We start from the raw sequence: 18567 nt of genomic DNA, 5'->3' as shown, positions 1-18567 counted from the left end.
GGGGCCGGCCGGGGCCACTGCACAGTCGCGTCCTTGGCTGGAGGGCCGGCTGGGGGGAGAGGAAGCACGTTGCCGGAGCCGCTCCCACCCTTCAGTGTGAAGGAGGCGGGTAGCTCCTACCTCCCCACCTCCATCTCGGTATCCAACGGAAGCGCCAGCCTGAGGTGGCCGGAGGGCTGTGGCGGAGGCCGACCGGCTTTGAGAGGTGGGCGCTAGTGTGGTTTTTTGTCATCTTAGTGCCACCCCCGCGTCTTGCACCTGCTGCTCGCACGGTCCGCATGCCCGCCGGAGCGGCGGAGGGCGAGGGGCCTGGATACAGTTTCCCCGGGAGCACCTGAGGGGGTGGCCGACTCCCAGGGCTGGGGCTCCGTGTAGGGCCTAGGGTTCAGGGACGATCTTAGCCCCGGCATCTTCCCCGGAAGCATCTCCAGGCCTTCTGGTAACTGGGAACAGCTGAACTCAGCTTTTCCTGTTCCGGGTAGGCCTGTTTGAGAAGGTGTGCTAGGTATTCCCCCAGTCTAGGCACCGATCCCTCCTGGTCCCTAGCCCATTCTGGCTGGAATTTTGGTAGAGGAAAATGGCAGGGGATGCCTAGACTCCCCCTCCTCCAGCTGGCTTCCTGAACTGGCTGGACTCACACACTGTTTCCCTTCCCAGCAGAGTTAGGTCTGAGCTTAAGCCCCCTGCTTGCTGAGGAAGTCGAGGGAGGACAGTGACCCACCAGGCTGGTCTCTTATGTGGGAAGCCACAATCAGTGATGGGACTCAGAAGCTGGCTAGGGAAGCTCTGGCCCTTACCCATCCTCACTTTATAAAAGGAACTGTCCCTAGACCAGCTCAGTGGCTGTCAACTCCATGGGGAATGTGGGCCTGATCAGGTGAGAGTGTGGAGTGCTGATTTGTGGACTCAAAACTTGCAGTCACCTTTTAGAAATCCCCAGATCTGACAGGTTGAGCCCCATTAGGCATGATGTCTGGTAGTTCCTGTGCTCTAACCTGGTGTATTGGGAGCTGTGGGTACCTGGCAGGGGCATGGATACCTTGTGGGTGACTATGATCCTGGGACCACCTTAGGGCATGTCATGCTTTGGAGAGTCCAAGAGGGACCATCTAAAGCTGGAAACCATGACTCCCTTCCACTGCTGCAGGTAGGTCTGGAACGGAAGAGCTATGTGTCCAGGCTGTTCTGCATCTCTGTGGAGTGGACCTAGGGGTGAGGGGGCTAGCAGGCATTCTGTCAAGGGACCCTGGGTTCTGGTTTTGACTTTGTTTCCAGCTTACCCTGTGACCTCTGGAAACACTTTCCAGTCTGGGCCACAGTTTCCTCAACTGTGTGGCAAAGAAGTTGGAATAGCATCAGCAAGGCCACTGTCCCCCTGCATTGCCGGTGACTGTGTGACTGTCTGGCTGGAGCCTCTGGAGGTGCTGGGAGGACTGGGGTGTGTCAGATGTGTTAGCCTTCCCAGCTCATAGCCCCAGTCCCCATCTAACAGAGGCATGCCTGCCTTCACTACTTCCTTTCCTTCCCTCTAATCCAGAATGCAGGTCAAGCAGGTGGGCAAAATGTTGACAAAGTCTTACTCATCATCCCACCCCAGCACCTAGTATAGTGTCTGGCACATGGCAGCCACTCACCAAGTGCAAGTGTGTTGGTGCCTGTCAAGACTATCCTATACCACACACTGGCTCTGGCAGACCGTGGCATTCTCAGTCTGGTCCTGTAGAATCCTGGGCAAGAGAGTGTGAACATGCCTAGCAGTCTTGGGGCTAGACCCAGTGCTGAGCTCCCTGGTGTGTGCCTCAATCCCAAAATCACAGAGTCACCGCTCCTGTCTTCACTGTAGACATAGAGTCATGACCTTTTTTACAGTTGGTTAACTTAGAGGGTGATGGAGGCAACAGCCTGTGCTTGAAGAGCTTCATGCACCACAAACAAGTATGAGTATGTTGCAAGGCAGCTGGAGAGAATGTCACTGCTGTGGCAGCTTGTGCCACCTTACCAGGTACTGTGCCCATCTGCCTTGGAAGTCTAAGAAAGGGCAGGGGCCAGGGCATGCCAAAGAATGTTGGTCGTCCCCTTCATCTCCACCCACTCTGCTTCATGGCCTTATTCCCAAGTACCGTGGCCTGGCTCTCAAGTACCCTCCTCACTCCATGGCCTCCACATCAGCCTTTCCACTTTGGCAGTCCTGGTACAGGAATAAAAAGACCTCAAGATGATGGTCTTGTGTGTGACCAGACCACGGCTGGCCACCAGCCAGGAATGTGTTGCAGAGCAATCTACAGGCTCATTTCTAAGAACAAATGGTGGACTTTTCTTTCTTTTGTTGAGGTATAATTTCAGTCACCTTAGTGTTTATATAGACTATTTCAAAAGTCTCTGCAGCTTCCTTTCACCCAACCACCCTGACCATGCCCCCCAGTGGTAACCACCATGCTAATCTGTCTACATGGATTCCTCTAGTCTGCTTTCAACATGGCAAGTTTCCCCTCTCATCTACCAAGGATCTGGCCCTTAGCTTAAGAGAGGGAGGCCTGAGGCTGCTCTTTCTATGCAGACCTGCTGGCCCTAGAGACCACTGGTGGCTTTTGGTGGAGGCCTTAGTTATGTTATCCCAGTATCTCTTATGCTGCCTGACAACACATAGTAGATCCCTACCTTGCCTGTGGAGCCAAAAGAAGCCACTACCACCTCTAACTCTTGCATTCCCTGCCCTTTACCCCTTGTTTGCTCTAGGGAGCTTCTTAGGAAGCTGTTTGACCTTCAGAAACCCTTCCTGGCCCTTATGCTTAAGAACTGACAGGGCTGGGCACAATGATGCATGCCTTTAATCTCAGCACTTGGGAGGCAGAAGCAGGTGGATCTTTGTGAGATTAAGGCTAGCCTAGTCTACATAGCAAGTTTCAGGCACCAGCTGGGGCTACAGGGAGCCCCTGTCTCAAAAAGAAAAAAAAGCGGGGGCTGGAGAGATGGCTCAGCGGTTAAGAGCACTGACAGCTCTTGTAGAGGACCTGGGTTCAAGTCCCAGCACCCACATGGCGGCTGTGAACTGTCCTTAACGCAAAAGAAAAGAAAGAAACAAACGCTGGCATTGGTGGAATTTGAATTCCTGGGTCAAGGTCATTTGGGCATAGGGTGTGGGTAGAATTGTTAGTATGTACTTCCTAGCTGTATCATCCAGAACTGAGCTGGCACCAGTGTAGCCTAGACCAAGACAGTATCCCCTACCCACCCTTCCTGTCAAGCCATAGCAGAGGAAAGGGCAAAGGCTTAAAGCGTGAGGTTCTGGGACCACTGGCCCTGGATAGCTAGCTGGCTTCTCCACAGGGCGATAGGCCCGGGGTGGAGGCCTCAGGTCTGCCCATTTCTGATCCTGGCCTGGGCGGCTCCCCACTTACAGGAAACCCCACCACTTCAACAAGAGGAATTTAGGCTGCATCATTTCCCGCTTCCTGCCTGGGCTGCAGGAGATGACTGGCAAGCAGACCCCCTGACCCAGTAATGTTTAGGAGTCAGAAGAGGGAGTTTTCCATGGTTGCCGGCTCATTGTTTAGGTAGTCAACACAAAAGTACTCTAGGGCTCCCCCTCCTGGCAGAGGTGTCAGATTCCTTCCTCCTCAGCCCTTGGAAATCAGCCCTCTGGGAAGGTGTGCAGTGGTCATTTTGTACATCCCTCATTGCCTTGTTTTGTGAAGTCCAAAAGAAGCCTAGGTCCAAAGATCCAGCTCTTTCATTTTCCTGTTTTCATACTGTATTAGGGGACAATTGGCATGGGCATAGCTCAAGCCCTTGACTTAGTTTGGTCATGATTCTAGGAACTTTGATGGGAGACATGGCTGGAAGGGCCTGAGAATTACCTTCTGATTGGGAGATACTACCATTCTAGGCCTGTCCCACCTCAAAGGGTCCCCACTATTGGGCCTCTGAGTCATATAAGGCAAGGCAGAGAGCCAGTCTCACCCCCTAGGACAAGGATTCCTGAGCCTGGGTGGGGGCCTGGGCAGAGCAGAGTGTCCTTGGAGAGCAGCTCCCTGCCCCCACTCTGGACAGCACACAATGGCTGCTTTCTCCCTGTGACCTTTCCTTTCCATAGCCTGAATTGTGTCCAACTGACTCCTCCCCTTATCTAGAGGGGTTTGGAGTAGTGGCATCTCCCCTACATTGGAGTACCTAGGACTTCCCACCCAGCCTTAGCCTCCATTACTGTTTCCCAAGTTTACTTCTCCCCAAGGACTAATGGTTTCCAAGTCTGGAGTTGTAGGGAGATGGCAGCAAGTATAGACCTGCTCTGGTCTCGAGCATCAAAGTGCCTGGGTCACATCCCAGCAATTCTATTCATTAGCTGTGTAACCTTGAGCAAGCCTCCTGACCCCTCTGAGCCACCTTAGAATTGTCATCTGTAGAGCAGGATAGCACTTAAGGAAGCATAAGCAAAGTACTTGACTGGTAAACAGTGTGTGTTTGGTCTGCCCTCCTCAAGAGGAGCTCCATCCTCAGTGATGGTAGCATGAGGTTGGGGCCTGAAAGGACCTCTCAACTAACAGTGTCAGAGCAAGGAGGGGGTCTAACAGAAGCCTGGGTGTAGATGTAGCACTGACCCAGGAGACTCCTGCTTCCCTATAGAATGGATGGACAGCAGCCTTGCTCCCTGGAGAAAGACTGTGAGACTAGTAGCCATGGCTGTAGAACAGGAAGCTGTGTCAACTGAGGAGCCCTGGGGACCATGCATTCCCACAGGCAACGATATATAGAAGACAAGCAACCAGCTACTAGGCTCTTGGAGACTGAGTGAATGTACCCGAAGCACTTGAACGTACCGCTCAGGAAGTGGTGCCTACCCTCTGGCTCCAGCTAACTCCCCTACCCTGTTTCCCCAGACCCTGGCTGGGCATCTATCAGCAGAGGTGTGCTGGTTTGTGACGAGTGCTGCAGTGTGCACCGGAGCCTAGGACGCCACATCTCCATTGTCAAGCACCTTCGACACAGCGCCTGGCCTCCTACCCTGCTACAGGTAGGGGGCTGGACCAGAGGCTGTCCTTTCCAGTGTGCAGTCCCTAGGTATCTACACACCTACACACACACACAGAATTATCTAGAATCTGTAGTTTCCAGGGGTAGCAGCCATTTGGGGGGCAGAGTATATTCTGGGCCCTTCCACCTAGCACCTTTTCCTATGCAGAGCCCAGCCCTGCCTGTCATTAGCTTGGACAGTAGCACTGGGAAAGTTGTTTAACCTCTCTGAGCCTTGGCAAACCCACCAAGGTAATCCAACACAAAGTGCTAAACAGGACACGCATTTTTGGAGTACCAGGCACACAGTAGGACCCTTGGTGTTGTTTCCAGCTGCAAGCAGGCACTTTGGAGTATCTCCACCAATGCCCAGCATGCAGTGGGCAATCTCTCACTTGGCATCTCTTCCCCACAGATGGTGCACACACTTGCCAGCAATGGGGCCAACTCCATCTGGGAACACTCCCTGCTGGACCCTGCACAAGTGCAAAGTGGCCGGCGCAAAGCCAACCCCCAAGACAAAATCCAGTGAGTGGGGCTGCAGGGGTAGTGGGCAGGGCTGTGCTCTGGGACCAGGGACCTGGAAGGTAGCTTCCTACTCTGCTCCCATTGCCTCCTGTGTGCCCCATGCAGCCCTATCAAGTCAGAGTTCATCAGGGCCAAGTACCAGATGCTGGCGTTTGTGCACAAGCTTCCCTGCCGGGATGATGATGGAGTCACTGCCAAAGACCTCAGCAAGGTGTGAGGGGCCCCTAAACTGATGGCTGGGCCTCTCCTTTTTCCTCACCCATGACACCCTGAGGCTCCTCTTTCATCCACCACTAAGGCCTAGGTCCCAGAAGCAGTCTAGGGTAGGGGAAGGCAGTAGGCACAGACACCCAGGGACCAGGGAAGATTGCTCTGTCATGCTATGGGTGGCCAAGACACCTCATCTGCCACTTAAAAGCTAGAAATACTTAGGGTAGTTGCTTAGCTGTTCAAAGCTTTCATTTCCTCACCTGTAAAATTAGACAGCATCTGCCTCTTAGGTAATAGCTGTCCAAAGCAGAGCATGGGGCACATGGTAGTGGCAGGCAACAGCTATTATTAATTGGCATTAACTGCAAATGGGAAGCCCTCTGGCCTTCCTGACATGGCCCAACTTTGGCTGGGCCTCTTGGAGCTGGTAGGAGTCCCAGGAATAGCCTGGGGCAGATGCAGCTTGTGGGAGGGCGAGGGTATTCCTTGTGCACACACATTTATTACACACTCTGCTCCTTGCAGCAACTGCACTCAAGTGTGCGGACAGGCAACTTGGAGACATGTTTGCGCCTGCTTTCCCTGGGTGCACAGGCCAATTTCTTCCACCCAGAAAAGGGCACTACCCCTCTACACGTGGCTGCCAAGGCAGGGCAGACACTACAGGCTGAACTTCTGGTGGTGTATGGGGCTGACCCTGGCTCCCCTGATGTCAATGGCCGCACACCAATCGACTATGCCAGGTGAGAGTCAGCTAAAGGATGAGGCTTCCATGGAGGGGAGTGAACTACTGCTGTAGGGCTGAGCCATGTCCCCTCCCCACAGGCAGGCGGGGCACCATGAACTGGCAGAAAGGCTAGTTGAGTGCCAGTATGAGCTCACTGACCGGTTGGCCTTCTACCTCTGTGGACGCAAGCCTGGTGAGCAGAGAATGAGGCAGGCCTGACTGGGCCAGGCAGGTGGGACCCAGACACACCCCAGCAGCAGGTGCCATAGTGACAAAGCCAGCTGGGGAACTGTGTTGCTAGGCAACTGGCTCCTATGAAATTGCTGCAGGCTCTGGGTTGCTGTAAGCAGGTTGGGGCCAAGGAATGGGGGTGGGCCTAACTTCCAGCCAGCTTTCAGTGTTCTTGGGGTGTCCTGCCCTCCTCCCTTTCCTCTGATACTTCTAAGTGCCAAGCCCTGCTCATGGTAGTGAGGTGGGCTCCCAGCTGCTGGCACCACCTGGTACCAATGACTTGGCATTTTTATTTTTGTTCAGATCACAAGAATGGGCATTACATCATCCCACAGATGGCTGACAGGTGAGTGCCCACCTCATGCCCCTTCCCAGATATTGGATGCCAAGGTGGCCTGACCCCAGATCCCTATTCCTCCCCAGGCTTTGGGGTCCTGGAACCCCACACTGTATACCTAGGGACTAGAGGTACAGGTTTTCATAGTCCAATTCCTACTTCTAGGGTACACCCCAAGGCAGATGAGAAATGTCAGTTCAGCACACATCAGTGCATCTGTTAAATATGTGGAGGGCTTGGGCACAAGGAAAGGCCTGGCTAGGAGGATGGACCATTGTGTCCTAACATGCTGTATAGCCTTTAGATAAAGGATTCCCTCTTCAAGGAGAACGTGGCTCCTGGGAGTTGGTTGACTCTGGGACTACTGGCCAAGCCTCCAGTGTGCTCCCAAACTGGGCAGCAATCCCAGATGGGGTAGTAATAGGGAAATTCTGCCTCTGCCATGGTACCCAGGCAGTGGAAGGCACCCCCTAGCCATTTACCCAGTCTACATGACAGGTGTTAGTGCCACCTAGTGGCACTGAGGGGACTGCAACTTCATACCAGGCAGTGCCCACTGACATAGATCTAGGGAGAGGTTTTTCTCTTTTCCAAAACAGCCTCTGTAGACAGATGGGACTCTCAGGCAGCTTGGACCCAGATCCCTAAACCCAGAGAGCCCCCCACCTCCAGTCTAAGATCCTGAGACTCCACTCTACTTGTCTGGTCTGATTCTGCCTGGTAGAGTGCGTGCATGATGCGTGCGTGTAACATGGACATGCATTCAGTGGTTGTTAACTTAGCACCTTCTCAGAGCCAGCTGCTGTTCTGGGGACACAGAGGTAACACAGACACCACCCCTACCTTAAGGAGCTGCAACCAGACAGGCACCCTAGCTGGCTTAATGGACCACTGAGGATTGCAGCAAGGCTGGAGGGTAGAGGCGGAGACAAAAACACTGTGCTAGGAACTGCAGGCCACTTGTACAGCCTCACACTGGGAGGAATAAGACTGGAAAGAGCCAGATTAGGGAATGAACCTTACGTGAACCTCAGCGAGACTGTGACCATTCTAAGGGTGGAGTTCCAAGCATGTGTTGGATATGTGGCAATATCTCAGCTACTTACTGGCTGTGTGACTTGAAGGCAGGCTACTTAACCTCTCTGAGCCTTGGTTATCTCATCCAAAATGGGGGTGCTAGTACCTACCTTAGGGGGGAAAATGAGATTAAATAAGATATGAATGCAAAGTATTTAGCATATTTTTGTGTTTTTTTGAGACAGGCTCTCATTCTGTAGCCCTAGCTGGCCTGGAATTCAGTTTATAGACCAGACTGGCCTCAAACTCAGAGATCTACTTGCTTCTGTCTCCTGAGGGCTCAGATAAGAGGCGCACACCACAATGTACTTCATAGTATGTTTGTAAAAGAGAGCACTTTTTTGTTTTGAGACAGGGTCTCCTGTAGCTCTGGCTGGCCTAGAACTTGTGTAGACCAAGCTAGCCTGGAACTCCCAGATACCCATCTGCCTCCCTCCTGAGTGCTAGGATTAAAGGCATGCACCACTACACCAGCTTAAAGAGCTTTTTGATGAAGTATGTTAAGCTATGCTATATGTACCTGTTACTATTAAGATGTTTCAAGGCAGAGTGAAGCCAAGTGTATTAAAAATATCACTGTGGCCACTGGATGAACTAGAAGTAGGGAGAAGAATTAAGAGTGAGAAAAGCCATAGAAGAGGAAATGCAGCAGACTGGAAGCTTGGCTGGGACTTGAGGAAGAGACCCCAACCACGTAGCTCACAGTGGACAGACAGATCCAAGAGAAAGAGCAAACTGAGAAGGAACCAGTCATGGGGAGAGAGTTCGCTTTGCACGCTTTGGGTTGGGTGTGTGTGTGGAGATGTGTCTGAGCTTGATAGGAGAATGCAAGTACCGCCTGCTCCTGGGTAATTGCTACTCTGTCCTGTTCTTCCCTCTGCTGCCTTCCTGGACTAGATCTCGGCAAAAGTGCATGTCTCAGAGGTACACCGCACCTGCCAGCTGCAGGCTATGAAGCTTGGATGGGGGGGGGGGCTTGGTGTGTGACCTCAGGGTCTCATCTCCCTTAGCTCCCTGCATGTTTGGGAAGCTGCCAGCAGGGCCCTAGGCATCTCTCACGTCTGGCTTCTCCCCTTCTCCCTCCTTTGTCCACAGCCTGGATCTGTCCGAATTGGCCAAAGCTGCCAAGAAGAAGCTGCAAGCGGTGAGTCTGCCTCAATAGGCTAGAGATATTCAGAGCTGCTCCCATCTGCATTGCTGGTCCCCTTTCCTCTGACTGCCCCTCACCAGCCTTGCTAGTCTCCTCCCTACTACCTCTCCATGCCCTTGTCTTTGGCCCTGGTTCTGCCCTCCAAAGTGTTAGGTCTGCAGCACCTTATCTCTGTCCAAGAGGGAATGACTGGCCTGGACTCCCTTCTTCTTCCTTGCACCCAGGACCTTACCCATTCATTCTTCAGTTCTTAGGCTAGGGCTGGGCAGCACAGGGGGCATAACATATCCCGTCATACAACATCCTGACAAACCCTGGGTCCCCCTCTCTACCTCTAGCTCAGCAACCGGCTTTTTGAGGAACTCGCCATGGATGTGTACGATGAGGTGGATCGAAGAGAAAATGATGCTGGTGAGTGGGAAGGGCCTGCTGGGAAGGGCTAGGACCTAGTGGTAAAGTGGACTAAGGAAGAGTAGCTGGGTTGGGGCCTCTCTGAGGCCTGCTGGAGTGAGGCCCTTCCAGCCCCCTCTGGGCAATGCTGAGCTGTAGGCAGCCAGCTGCCTCCCCGCCCCACTGGGCACCGGGGCTCATCTTGCTCTGGCTGCCTCCCACTTTGGCAGTCTCCCCAGTCCTGCTCCACCCCTCTGCATCACTCTTTCCTGGCCACAGCCAGATTCCAGCCCAAATTCTGGGTCTGGCCTAGGGGATAGGCCTTGTTCTGCTCTTGTCAGTGGGCAGGCCTCACTATGCCTTGCCCAGCTTTTGTGTGTGTGGAGACCCCTGCTTCCTGGGGCAGACACCAGCTACTAGGGAGGAACTGACGGCTGTGATCAGTGCTTCCCCACCTCTGCTCTGAGGGCCCAGCCATGGTGGATGATCTGCTCCCTATCCCTCCCCCACAGTGTGGCTGGCTACACAAAACCACAGCACCCTGGTGACCGAGCGCAGTGCTGTGCCCTTCCTGCCAGTCAATCCCGAATACTCAGCCACTCGGAATCAGGTGAGGGGGTTAGACAGGAGGCCTGGGTGACTTCTTCCCTTTTTGGGAGCCCTGTCCCAGAAAGCCCTGTACCTTAGGTGGGCTGGCACCTAGGCCACCTTTCCTGTGGCCTCTCTCAGGGCCTAGCTGGTCCTGGGATTCAGGGAACAGGGAAAAAGCTGGTGGTATTCCAGCCTCCTTCTGAAGGCTCCCCTGGGTGCACTGAGCCTTTGATAGCCCAAAGAGCTGCTATGCTACTAACTGGCCTGATGATGTTGGGTTGGGATTCTTTTTTTCTTTTAAGTCTTTTTGAGACAGGGTCTCCCTGTAGCCCCAGCTGGTCTGTAGACCAGGCTGGCCTTGAACTCACAGAGCTCCACCTGCCTCTGCTTCTGCCTCCCGAGTGGAGTGCTGGGACTAAAGGCGTGCGTCACCATGTCTGGCTTGTGTTGGGATTCTTTAGCTCCCGATAGATTGGACAACATTACTTTGCTTTGTTTCCACCTCTGTGGGCCAGGCAGAAATGGCCCCTCATCCCTCATGCTGGCTTTGTCCTTTCTGCCTTGTAGGGACGACAGAAACTGGCCCGTTTTAATGCCCGAGAGTTTGCCACCTTGATCATCGACATTCTCAGTGAGGCCAAACGGAGGCAGCAGGGCAAGAGCCTGAGCAGTCCCACAGGTGGGAGGGGTACTGTGCCAGGCCTTGGGCTGCCCTTGCCTAGGGTCATGATAAGTAGCCTGTGTGGTGGAGCCACCCCTGAGTGATAGGTCTTATGTCTTCAGACACCCTTGAACTGTCTGCACGGAGCCAAAGTGACCTAGACGACCAGCACGACTATGATAGTGTGGCTTCTGATGAAGACACGGACCAGGAGCCCTTGCCCAACACGGGTGCCACTCGAAACAACCGGGCCAGGGTCTGAACACTGCCCTTCTTCCCACACCTTCCTCTCTTCTTTCCAGCCTGTCAAGCCCAGTTCTGTCTTCTAACCCAGGGTCTTTGGATCAAGTGGCCTGGTGAGCCCCTGCTTCTGAAGCTGACTAACTTCTGTCTCTGCAGAGCATGGACTCCTCAGACCTATCCGATGGGGCTGTGACGCTGCAGGAGTACCTGGAGCTGAAGAAAGCCCTGGCCACCTCCGAGGCCAAAGTGCAACAGCTCATGAAGGTCAACAGCAGCTTGAGTGATGAACTCCGGAGACTACAAAGGGAGGTAAGGGCTGCAGCCTGTGGGAGTGGTGGGAAGGTATCTAAAGCCCTGGGAATGGGATCATTCTTTCCCAAAGGTGGCAGCACCCACCTGGACCCAGAATTGGACACTACTGTGTACACTTACAGATCCACAAACTGCAGGCAGAGAACTTGCAGCTCCGGCAGCCACCGGGGCCAGTGCCCACGCCCCCTCTTCCCAGTGAACGGGCAGAACACACACCCATGGGGCCTGGAGGAAGTACCCACCGAAGGGACCGTCAGGCCTTCTCCATGTATGAACCAGGCTCTGTCCTGAAGCCCTTTGGAGGCACGCCTGGGGATGAGCTCACCACTCGCCTCCAGCCTTTCCACAGCACTGTGAGCTGCCTGTGGGTATTGGGTGGGGGAACAAGGATGGGACTGCCACAGAGCTCGTCTTGACACCCTCTATGCTACCTCCTCCAGGAGCTGGAGGACGACGCCATCTATTCAGTGCATGTCCCAGCTGGCCTTTACCGAGTAAGCAGCACTTAAGGGAGGAGGGTTCACTGTACCAGCCCTGGTGGGTGTCAGGCTATGCTGGGTGCTAGGACAGACACTGGGGACTAACTGCAGGTAGAGACTGACTCTGACCTTCCCCTGGCTTTCAGATCAGAAAAGGGGTGTCTGCCTCTGCTGTGCCCTTCACTCCTTCTTCCCCGCTGCTGTCATGCTCCCAGGAAGGAAGCCGCCACACGGTAGTTTCCACCTCACTGCCCAGGGACAGTGTGTGGGGTATATGGGCCCAGGAGTGTACACTCACCCACCACCCTTCCCCACATCCTCCAGAGCAAGCTTTCACGCCATGGCAGCGGTGCGGACAGTGACTATGAGAACACACAGAGTGGAGACCCACTCCTTGGGTAAGGCACCTGTGGGTCTCTACCCAACCCTGCCAGGACCTGGAAGGGAGGAGGTGGTAGGGCCAAAGCGTCTGGAGGTGCAGGCAAGCTGGGGGTGGCTATAATGGCTGTTTTCTTCCCACCTGGACTCAGACTGGAAGGAAAGCGATTCCTAGAGCTGGGTAAAGAGGATGAGCTGCACCCTGAGCTAGAAAGCCTGGATGGAGACCTAGACCCTGGGCTCCCCAGCACTGAGGATGTCATCCTGAAGACAGAGCAGGTTACCAAGAACATCCAGGAGCTGTTGCGGGCAGCCCAGGAGTTCAAGCATGATAGGTAGGGTAGACACAGATTCCTGTTATTTTTTGAGGCGGGGAGGGGGCATTCATCTTAGGACCCACTGTCTCTGGGACTCTTAAGAGAAGCCTCATCCAACCCCCCCCCCCAACCCCCAACAGCTTTGTGCCGTGTTCGGAGAAGATCCATTTGGCTGTGACTGAGATGGCCTCTCTCTTCCCAAAGGTACAGGGGCCAGAGAGGAGCAGGAGTGGGAGGACTTTGAGGTAGGGCAGGTATAGGGAACCTGACTGCTGCCTGGGTAGAGACGAGCACCCTGGGTCACAATCAGATGCCTGGCTTAAAGTCCAGGGCCCAACTTCCCCTCCCTCCTCCCTCCAGAGGCCAGCCCTGGAGCCTGTGCGCAGTTCGCTGCGGTTGCTCAATGCTAGCGCCTACCGGCTGCAGAGTGAATGCCGGAAGACAGTGCCTCCAGAGCCTGGTGCCCCTGTGGACTTCCAGCTGCTGACTCAGCAGGTGATCCAATGCGCCTATGATATCGCCAAAGCTGCCAAGCAGCTGGTCACCATCACCACCCGAGAGAAGAAGCAGTGACCACTTTCCCTTCCCTTACCCACACCCTGGGACCTCACTGGCCATGGGAGCTGGGCCACTCCAGACACTAACTCACCCCAACAGAGCCACTGGCACAAGTGCCCTTAGTGCTGCCATTTACCTCTGGCAGCCAGGCGCCCTGGTGCCCACTCCCTGAAGCCCCAAGGATGGGAAGGTGGGGTGGCAGGAGCTTCTGTCCCCCACATTCCATGTCCCTCCCCTTGTACATAGCATCCTCTCCCTCTTAGCCCCTCACCCTACCTTCAGGGGCACCCTCAGCAAAGGGACAGGGACACTCCAAATGGGGCAGCTCCGCATACCTGCACCCTATCTCCATGAGCCAGTTTAGCCCTATGGGGGCTGAGCAGGGGCGTCCCTCTCCTTTGTACATTATCTCTGGATGTTCCTACCCTGTAGCGCCAGCCCCCCTTGCTGCTCTTCTTTCATGCCAAATGGTCCCTAGAGCACAGGCCCCAACTTGTGTGCCAGGGTCCCCAGCAGCAAACACTGGAAAGTCTTTTTCTCTCCTCTCCCTTACCCCTTAATTTTAACTTTGTGGTAACTGAGTGTCCCTGTGTGCCTGAGTGAGTGAGCCGGCGGCAGTGCCGTTCCGGAGGCCAAGCCCACCTGGAGCTTTGTGGCAGGGGGCAGGGTACCATAGTAATGGGACCAGCATTGGGGGCAGCTTCCTTCTCCCCCCCATCTGGAGCAGGGGACTGTCAGGGTCATCAGCTGTGGTCCTGTTGCTGCCCCTACTTATACCCCTACCCTATAAACTTAAAAGACCACTTCCCATCTCCCTTGTGGGAAGTGTGCTGGCCAGGCAGAGGACAGAGCACCTGAGCCTGGGGCTGGCTCCCCAGGGTCCCCAACTCAGCTGTTGGCTGTGGAACTGAGCCCCTCTTCTTAACCTTTGCAAGGCCAACACCCACATCACTACCTGCACCTATGATGACCCATCCTCTGGAGGCCAGGGGATCTGGCTGCAGCTGGAAAGGCTGGCAAGGTGACAGCACCCACCAGCTCTTCTCCCCAACCACCTCTCCCATAGGGGGCCCAGCCCTCCCAGTGTCATGGTGGGTGGCTGTCAAGACATGTGTCATGTACATTTGTATCAAAAATAAATAAGTGACCATGTGCCACTTCTGATGCTTAGAGATTGGGGCGAGGGTGAAACTGAACCTAGTGGCCAGTGCATTCCTCTGGAAGCGTCCCTGCCACTTACTGTGCTCACACCCCCATCTGTACTCCCAAAGTGAGGCAGGATAGCAGGTTCAGAGCTTGCCTGGGCTAGAGAGATGGGGATGAAGACATGGAAGCAGAGGGGGAAATTGGAAAAGGATGAAAACTACCAGGGCTCAGAGACCTGGTGGTAGAGAAGCCGCCGTTAGGAACAGGTTTCAGAAGAGCGTGGGAGTAACGCTGGTGTAATGCACCCCTAAAAGCAGAGGAGTCCAGCTGCCTAGGCCCCGCTCCACTACAACCTAGGATAGGACCTGGAGTGTAACTGGAGGGCAGACGGACCCACTCAACTCTAAATTCTACTAAAATAATTTAATGAGAAACGGAGAATTTGGGTCAGGGAGCTGAAAAGGCTGCCTGCTCCTCATCCGTTGGTGGCCCCCTCAAGCATCCAACCCAGAAGCGGAACTTCTAAGGCCATTCTTGCCTGCCACCAGGCGGCGCCCACACCCAACTCCCGTGGCAGAGGTGCCCCGCCTCCCCCGGAAGAGAAGCTGGACCCCGGCTGAGCCTGCTCAGTCCGAGCTCTCCGAGTCCGGGCCACTGTCCGGTGTGGGTGGGAGCAGGGGCCTTCGGCGGGCGCGCTTGATCCGGCGCAAGAGCAGCCTTCGCTTCAGCACAGCTGTGGGCGGGGCAGGAGGTCAGGGGCGGGGAACCCGAGGGGCCAGACCCACCCGGGGTTTGGGGGAGGGGTCCTCACCAGCCACTGTGTCCTGGCTGTCTGCTGTGGGTCCCCAGTAGATACTCTCGCTCCTCCGGAAGTTTCGGTGCAGTCGCGTGCAGAGCGTGGCCAGCGTGAGCAGCACTAGCAAGAAGGTTAGGGCCATGGCAGCCCAGGCAGCCTCTTTCGTGCGCGGAGTGGGGACCCGGGCTGCGTATGGAGAAGGTGCTGCTCGAGGGGCCGGCGAAGCCTGACTCCTGCAGGCACAACCCCCTGCACTGTCTTGCCCTTTGGGTATCTGAGCCTCTGTCCTGGAGCTAGCATTGCCTCTGGGTCCACCGGTCACCAAGGAGACAGGGGTCACAGAAGAGGCATTATCCCCCTCAGCCAAGAGTCCCAAAATGGGCTGCTGGGCCTTTAAGCTCTGTGCCAAGGGAAGCCTCCAGCCTGAGGGTGTGGACTGGAGACGGAGGGCAGCCCGCAGCTCCCTTCTCTTGGCACCGCTGAGAGAGGGCTGCCTGGGTCCTCTAGATGTCCCCTCTACACCAGGAGGCCTCCAGCTCCGCAAAGCAAAGGCCAGAGTCAGGGCCTAAAGCAAGAAGAAAACAGGCATCACTCCCGTCCTGCTGATATACCAGGGATCACACACCAACCAAGCCTGGGCCCAGCACCCCTCACCTGCACACACCCTTTCCCACACAACCTCCCTCTGCTGGAGGCTGGCACCAAGGGAGAAGGCCTAGGAAAAATGTCCGCGAGAAACACTTTCTTCCTCTGCTTCCACCTCCACCGCCTCTTCAGCCAGTGGGCAGCCCAGGCTGGTTCTACCCATGCCATCTCCAGTGCCATGCCCCAGGCTGTCAGCACCAGGGGCTATGAAAGAAGGTAACTGTTAGAACTAAGATAGAATAGGAAGCCCCTGAGTTTTTGTTTCCCTGTACATGAGGTTGTATACTCTGCCAGCACCAAATACCTTTCACCAACCACTTACCCGGTCCCGAGTAAGACTGGAATCAGGAATGAGTGTGGGCTTAGCCAGACACACATGGGCCAGAAGGACAAGCTGGAGCTTCAGCCAGGGGTGGGCACAGGGGTGGTAGTGGAAGGTGACAACCTCAGCCTAAAGAAAAGCCAGAGATACAAAGCCAGGCCTAGGTCCCTATCAATGAATCACTTCTCCCATCCTAAGAGCCAGGATAAGGGGTTTCTCAGGAAGGCAGAGGCAGGCAGATCTCTGTTCTAGTCCAGCTGGAGCTATAGGGAGACTCTGACTCAAAAAGACCAAAAAAAAAAAAAAAAAAAAAAAAAAAAAAAAAAAAATCAGGGAGTAGAGGGAGAAATTCAGGAAGCAACCAAAGCAAATGAACAAACAAAATTATAATGGGGAATTTTGAAGTGGGGGTTTTTACTTCATGGTGCTGGGGGTTACACACAAATGAGCTGACTTATTCCCAGTAATCTTTTTTTTTTTTTTTTTTAATTTTACAACAGGGTGTCACTTAAGTTGCACAGGCTGCCTTCAGTGCCCTTTCATCCTCTTACCTCAGCCTCCCAAGTTAGCTGGGATTACAGGCCTATGACACCAAGTCTGGTTTGGTTAATTATAAGACAGGGTTCTCAGAGGGGGACAACAGCATTCAGGGTGAGGGGTGGTGTGAGTCCTGCACTGGGCTATGAAGATAATTGGGGATAGAGAGCAGCAAGTATACAAAATAAAACAGAGCAAGGAAGGGTTGGCAGTAGGAATGAGCCTGGTGTTCACTTGTGTGGTGAGCAAACCAACATGATGAGATGAACCAGCTGGGAGATCATTTAAGTCCTGACAAACCAGTGCAATTTGACAGGTGGGATAAGGGTCACTGATGGATTCTGAAACCATTAGATGACTTAATGAAAGAGGGCTCATGTGCAATGGAGATAGGTGTGGTGGTGCATCTCCTGTGATCCCAGCCCTTCTGGAGCTAGAGGCATGAAGATGGGGAGTTCAAGGAAGGAGTTCAGGACCATCCCTGGCTACATAGCAAGTTTGAAGCTAGCTTGGATTACATTGAGACCTGTCTAAAAAAAAAACAAGAAAAGCACAGAGCATACCTGCAAGCTGAACCCCAGGTCACAGCCTAGTAACATGAGGCTCACTTTTTTGATTTTTTTTTTTTTTCTTCTTGCAGTCACAGCTGGCCTGGAATGCACTAAGGAGGCCAAGGTGACTTCCATCTCAAAGAGATCCACCCCAAATTCGGGTATTAAAGGTATAGGCCACCACCCCTGGCTATGCTCTTTTTTTTTTTTTTTTTTTGGTCTTTTTTTTAAACAGGGTCTCCCTGTAGCCCCAGCTGTCCTGGAACTCACTCTGTAGGCCAGGCTGGCCTTGAACTCACAGAGATCTGCCTCCCGAGTGCTGGGACTCAAGCATGCTCACTGTTAACATTGACACTGTTTTGTGGTCCAAAGTGCTGTTACACACTATAAACTGAATGGACAGAATTAGTACCCTCTCGGGAAACCAAGAAACCTCCAAGTCACACCAGGGCATCAAGGCATACGTTGTTTATTTCTGCCACCTTCAGGGATCCACTTGTGACCACTTGCCCACACATCTAGCTACTCAACAGCATTCCTGACCCTGCTCTGCAGAGCTATGGCTCACTGCCACCGGTCCTGGAATGGGCAACTGCACAAAGCGGTAATGGATACAGCTGAGGACAGAAGCATAGGTAACCTGCAAGACGCAGCCTGGCTCAAAGGAAGGGCTCTTGCTTGAACTTACCTGCCTTTGTCTCACCTGCGTGTAAGTCACTCTTGGTAACACCTACACAAGGGGAAAGAAGAGAGCAGCTGGGGGCTTCTGGTAGAGAGTGGAGAAGGGGACAAACCGTCCCCAAGCCCCAGGCTGGGATGGAGACGTTGGCGACTGAGGGCAGGAGGAACAGACAGATGTCCCAACAGGGAGACCACGGAGGGTGCAACAGGGCCGTACTCAACCCTCGGTCCTCCAGGGCTCCTACCTGTGGGGGCAGAGGCCACAGGCCCTCGGGACAACGGGCTCCCGCTTCCTCCGCCGGTTCTGCCACCACCTGTGGGTCCAAGGCACAGAGCTGGGCGTTGGCCTCTACGAGGGCCAGGCCCTCACCGGTGCAGGCCCAGAGTGCGCGAGCGAATGGAGAGGCCTCATCGATCCCCTCTCAGCGCTCCACTCCTTCCAAAGTTTTAGCAAAGCGCTTTGAGATCCCGGGCCAAGGCCTCACCAACCCCGGGTCGCCTTACCTCGCCGGGACTTAGGAGCCCCGCCAGGGCTACCAGGAGAAGCAGCTGGGGAGGAGGTGGAGAAGACAGCATTTCAACCGCCAGCAGCCCAACCAACTGGAGCAGACGCGCGCGCTCCCCAGGGCAACCCCGCGCCATTCGTGCCCACGTAGACCCGGGTCTGGCGCGCCTCCCACCCCCACCCGC

At 54.6% G+C, this 18567-nt stretch overlaps 2 protein-coding genes across 3 annotated transcripts; one reads left to right on the top strand and one right to left on the bottom strand.

The window, feature by feature from the left end:
- Positions 1-14351, top strand: Git1 (GIT ArfGAP 1; the record flags this gene model as incomplete). The annotated part of the gene is made up of 21 exons (XM_008828824.2): positions 1-205; positions 4878-5011; positions 5426-5538; positions 5644-5749; positions 6274-6491; positions 6574-6668; positions 7010-7052; positions 9018-9044; positions 9216-9264; positions 9609-9681; positions 10173-10270; positions 10819-10930; positions 11035-11168; positions 11312-11464; positions 11590-11820; positions 11908-11961; positions 12093-12179; positions 12271-12344; positions 12477-12659; positions 12782-12845; positions 13002-14351. Coding segments are annotated over 21 exons (2466 nt in total), but the record flags the coding sequence as incomplete, so codon positions are not given.
- A 396-nt stretch (positions 14352-14747) lies between these two features.
- Tp53i13 (tumor protein p53 inducible protein 13) lies at positions 14748-18561 on the bottom strand. Of its 2 annotated transcripts, XM_008828720.3 has the most exons (7): positions 18382-18561; positions 18123-18191; positions 17885-17926; positions 16109-16237; positions 15796-15990; positions 15157-15706; positions 14748-15078 (listed from the first exon to the last, which is right to left on the bottom strand). In XM_008828720.3, the coding sequence occupies exons 1-7, from the start codon at positions 18517-18519 to the stop codon at positions 14972-14974; spliced, it is 1230 nt and encodes a 409-aa protein (XP_008826942.1). In that variant the 5' UTR covers positions 18520-18561; the 3' UTR covers positions 14748-14971. The 2 variants fall into 2 exon arrangements, with proteins under 2 accessions (XP_008826942.1, XP_029417274.1); XM_029561414.1 differs by lacking the exon at positions 17885-17926.
- Positions 18562-18567: the final 6 nt, after the last annotated feature.

This window comes from Nannospalax galili, unplaced genomic scaffold (assembly GCF_000622305.1).
Source record: "Nannospalax galili isolate Female #2095 unplaced genomic scaffold, S.galili_v1.0 scaffold212, whole genome shotgun sequence".
Classification (NCBI taxonomy): domain Eukaryota; kingdom Metazoa; phylum Chordata; class Mammalia; order Rodentia; family Spalacidae; genus Nannospalax; species Nannospalax galili.
The sequence above is the reverse complement of the archived record's forward strand: the minus strand, read 5'-3'. Positions and strand labels throughout refer to the sequence as shown.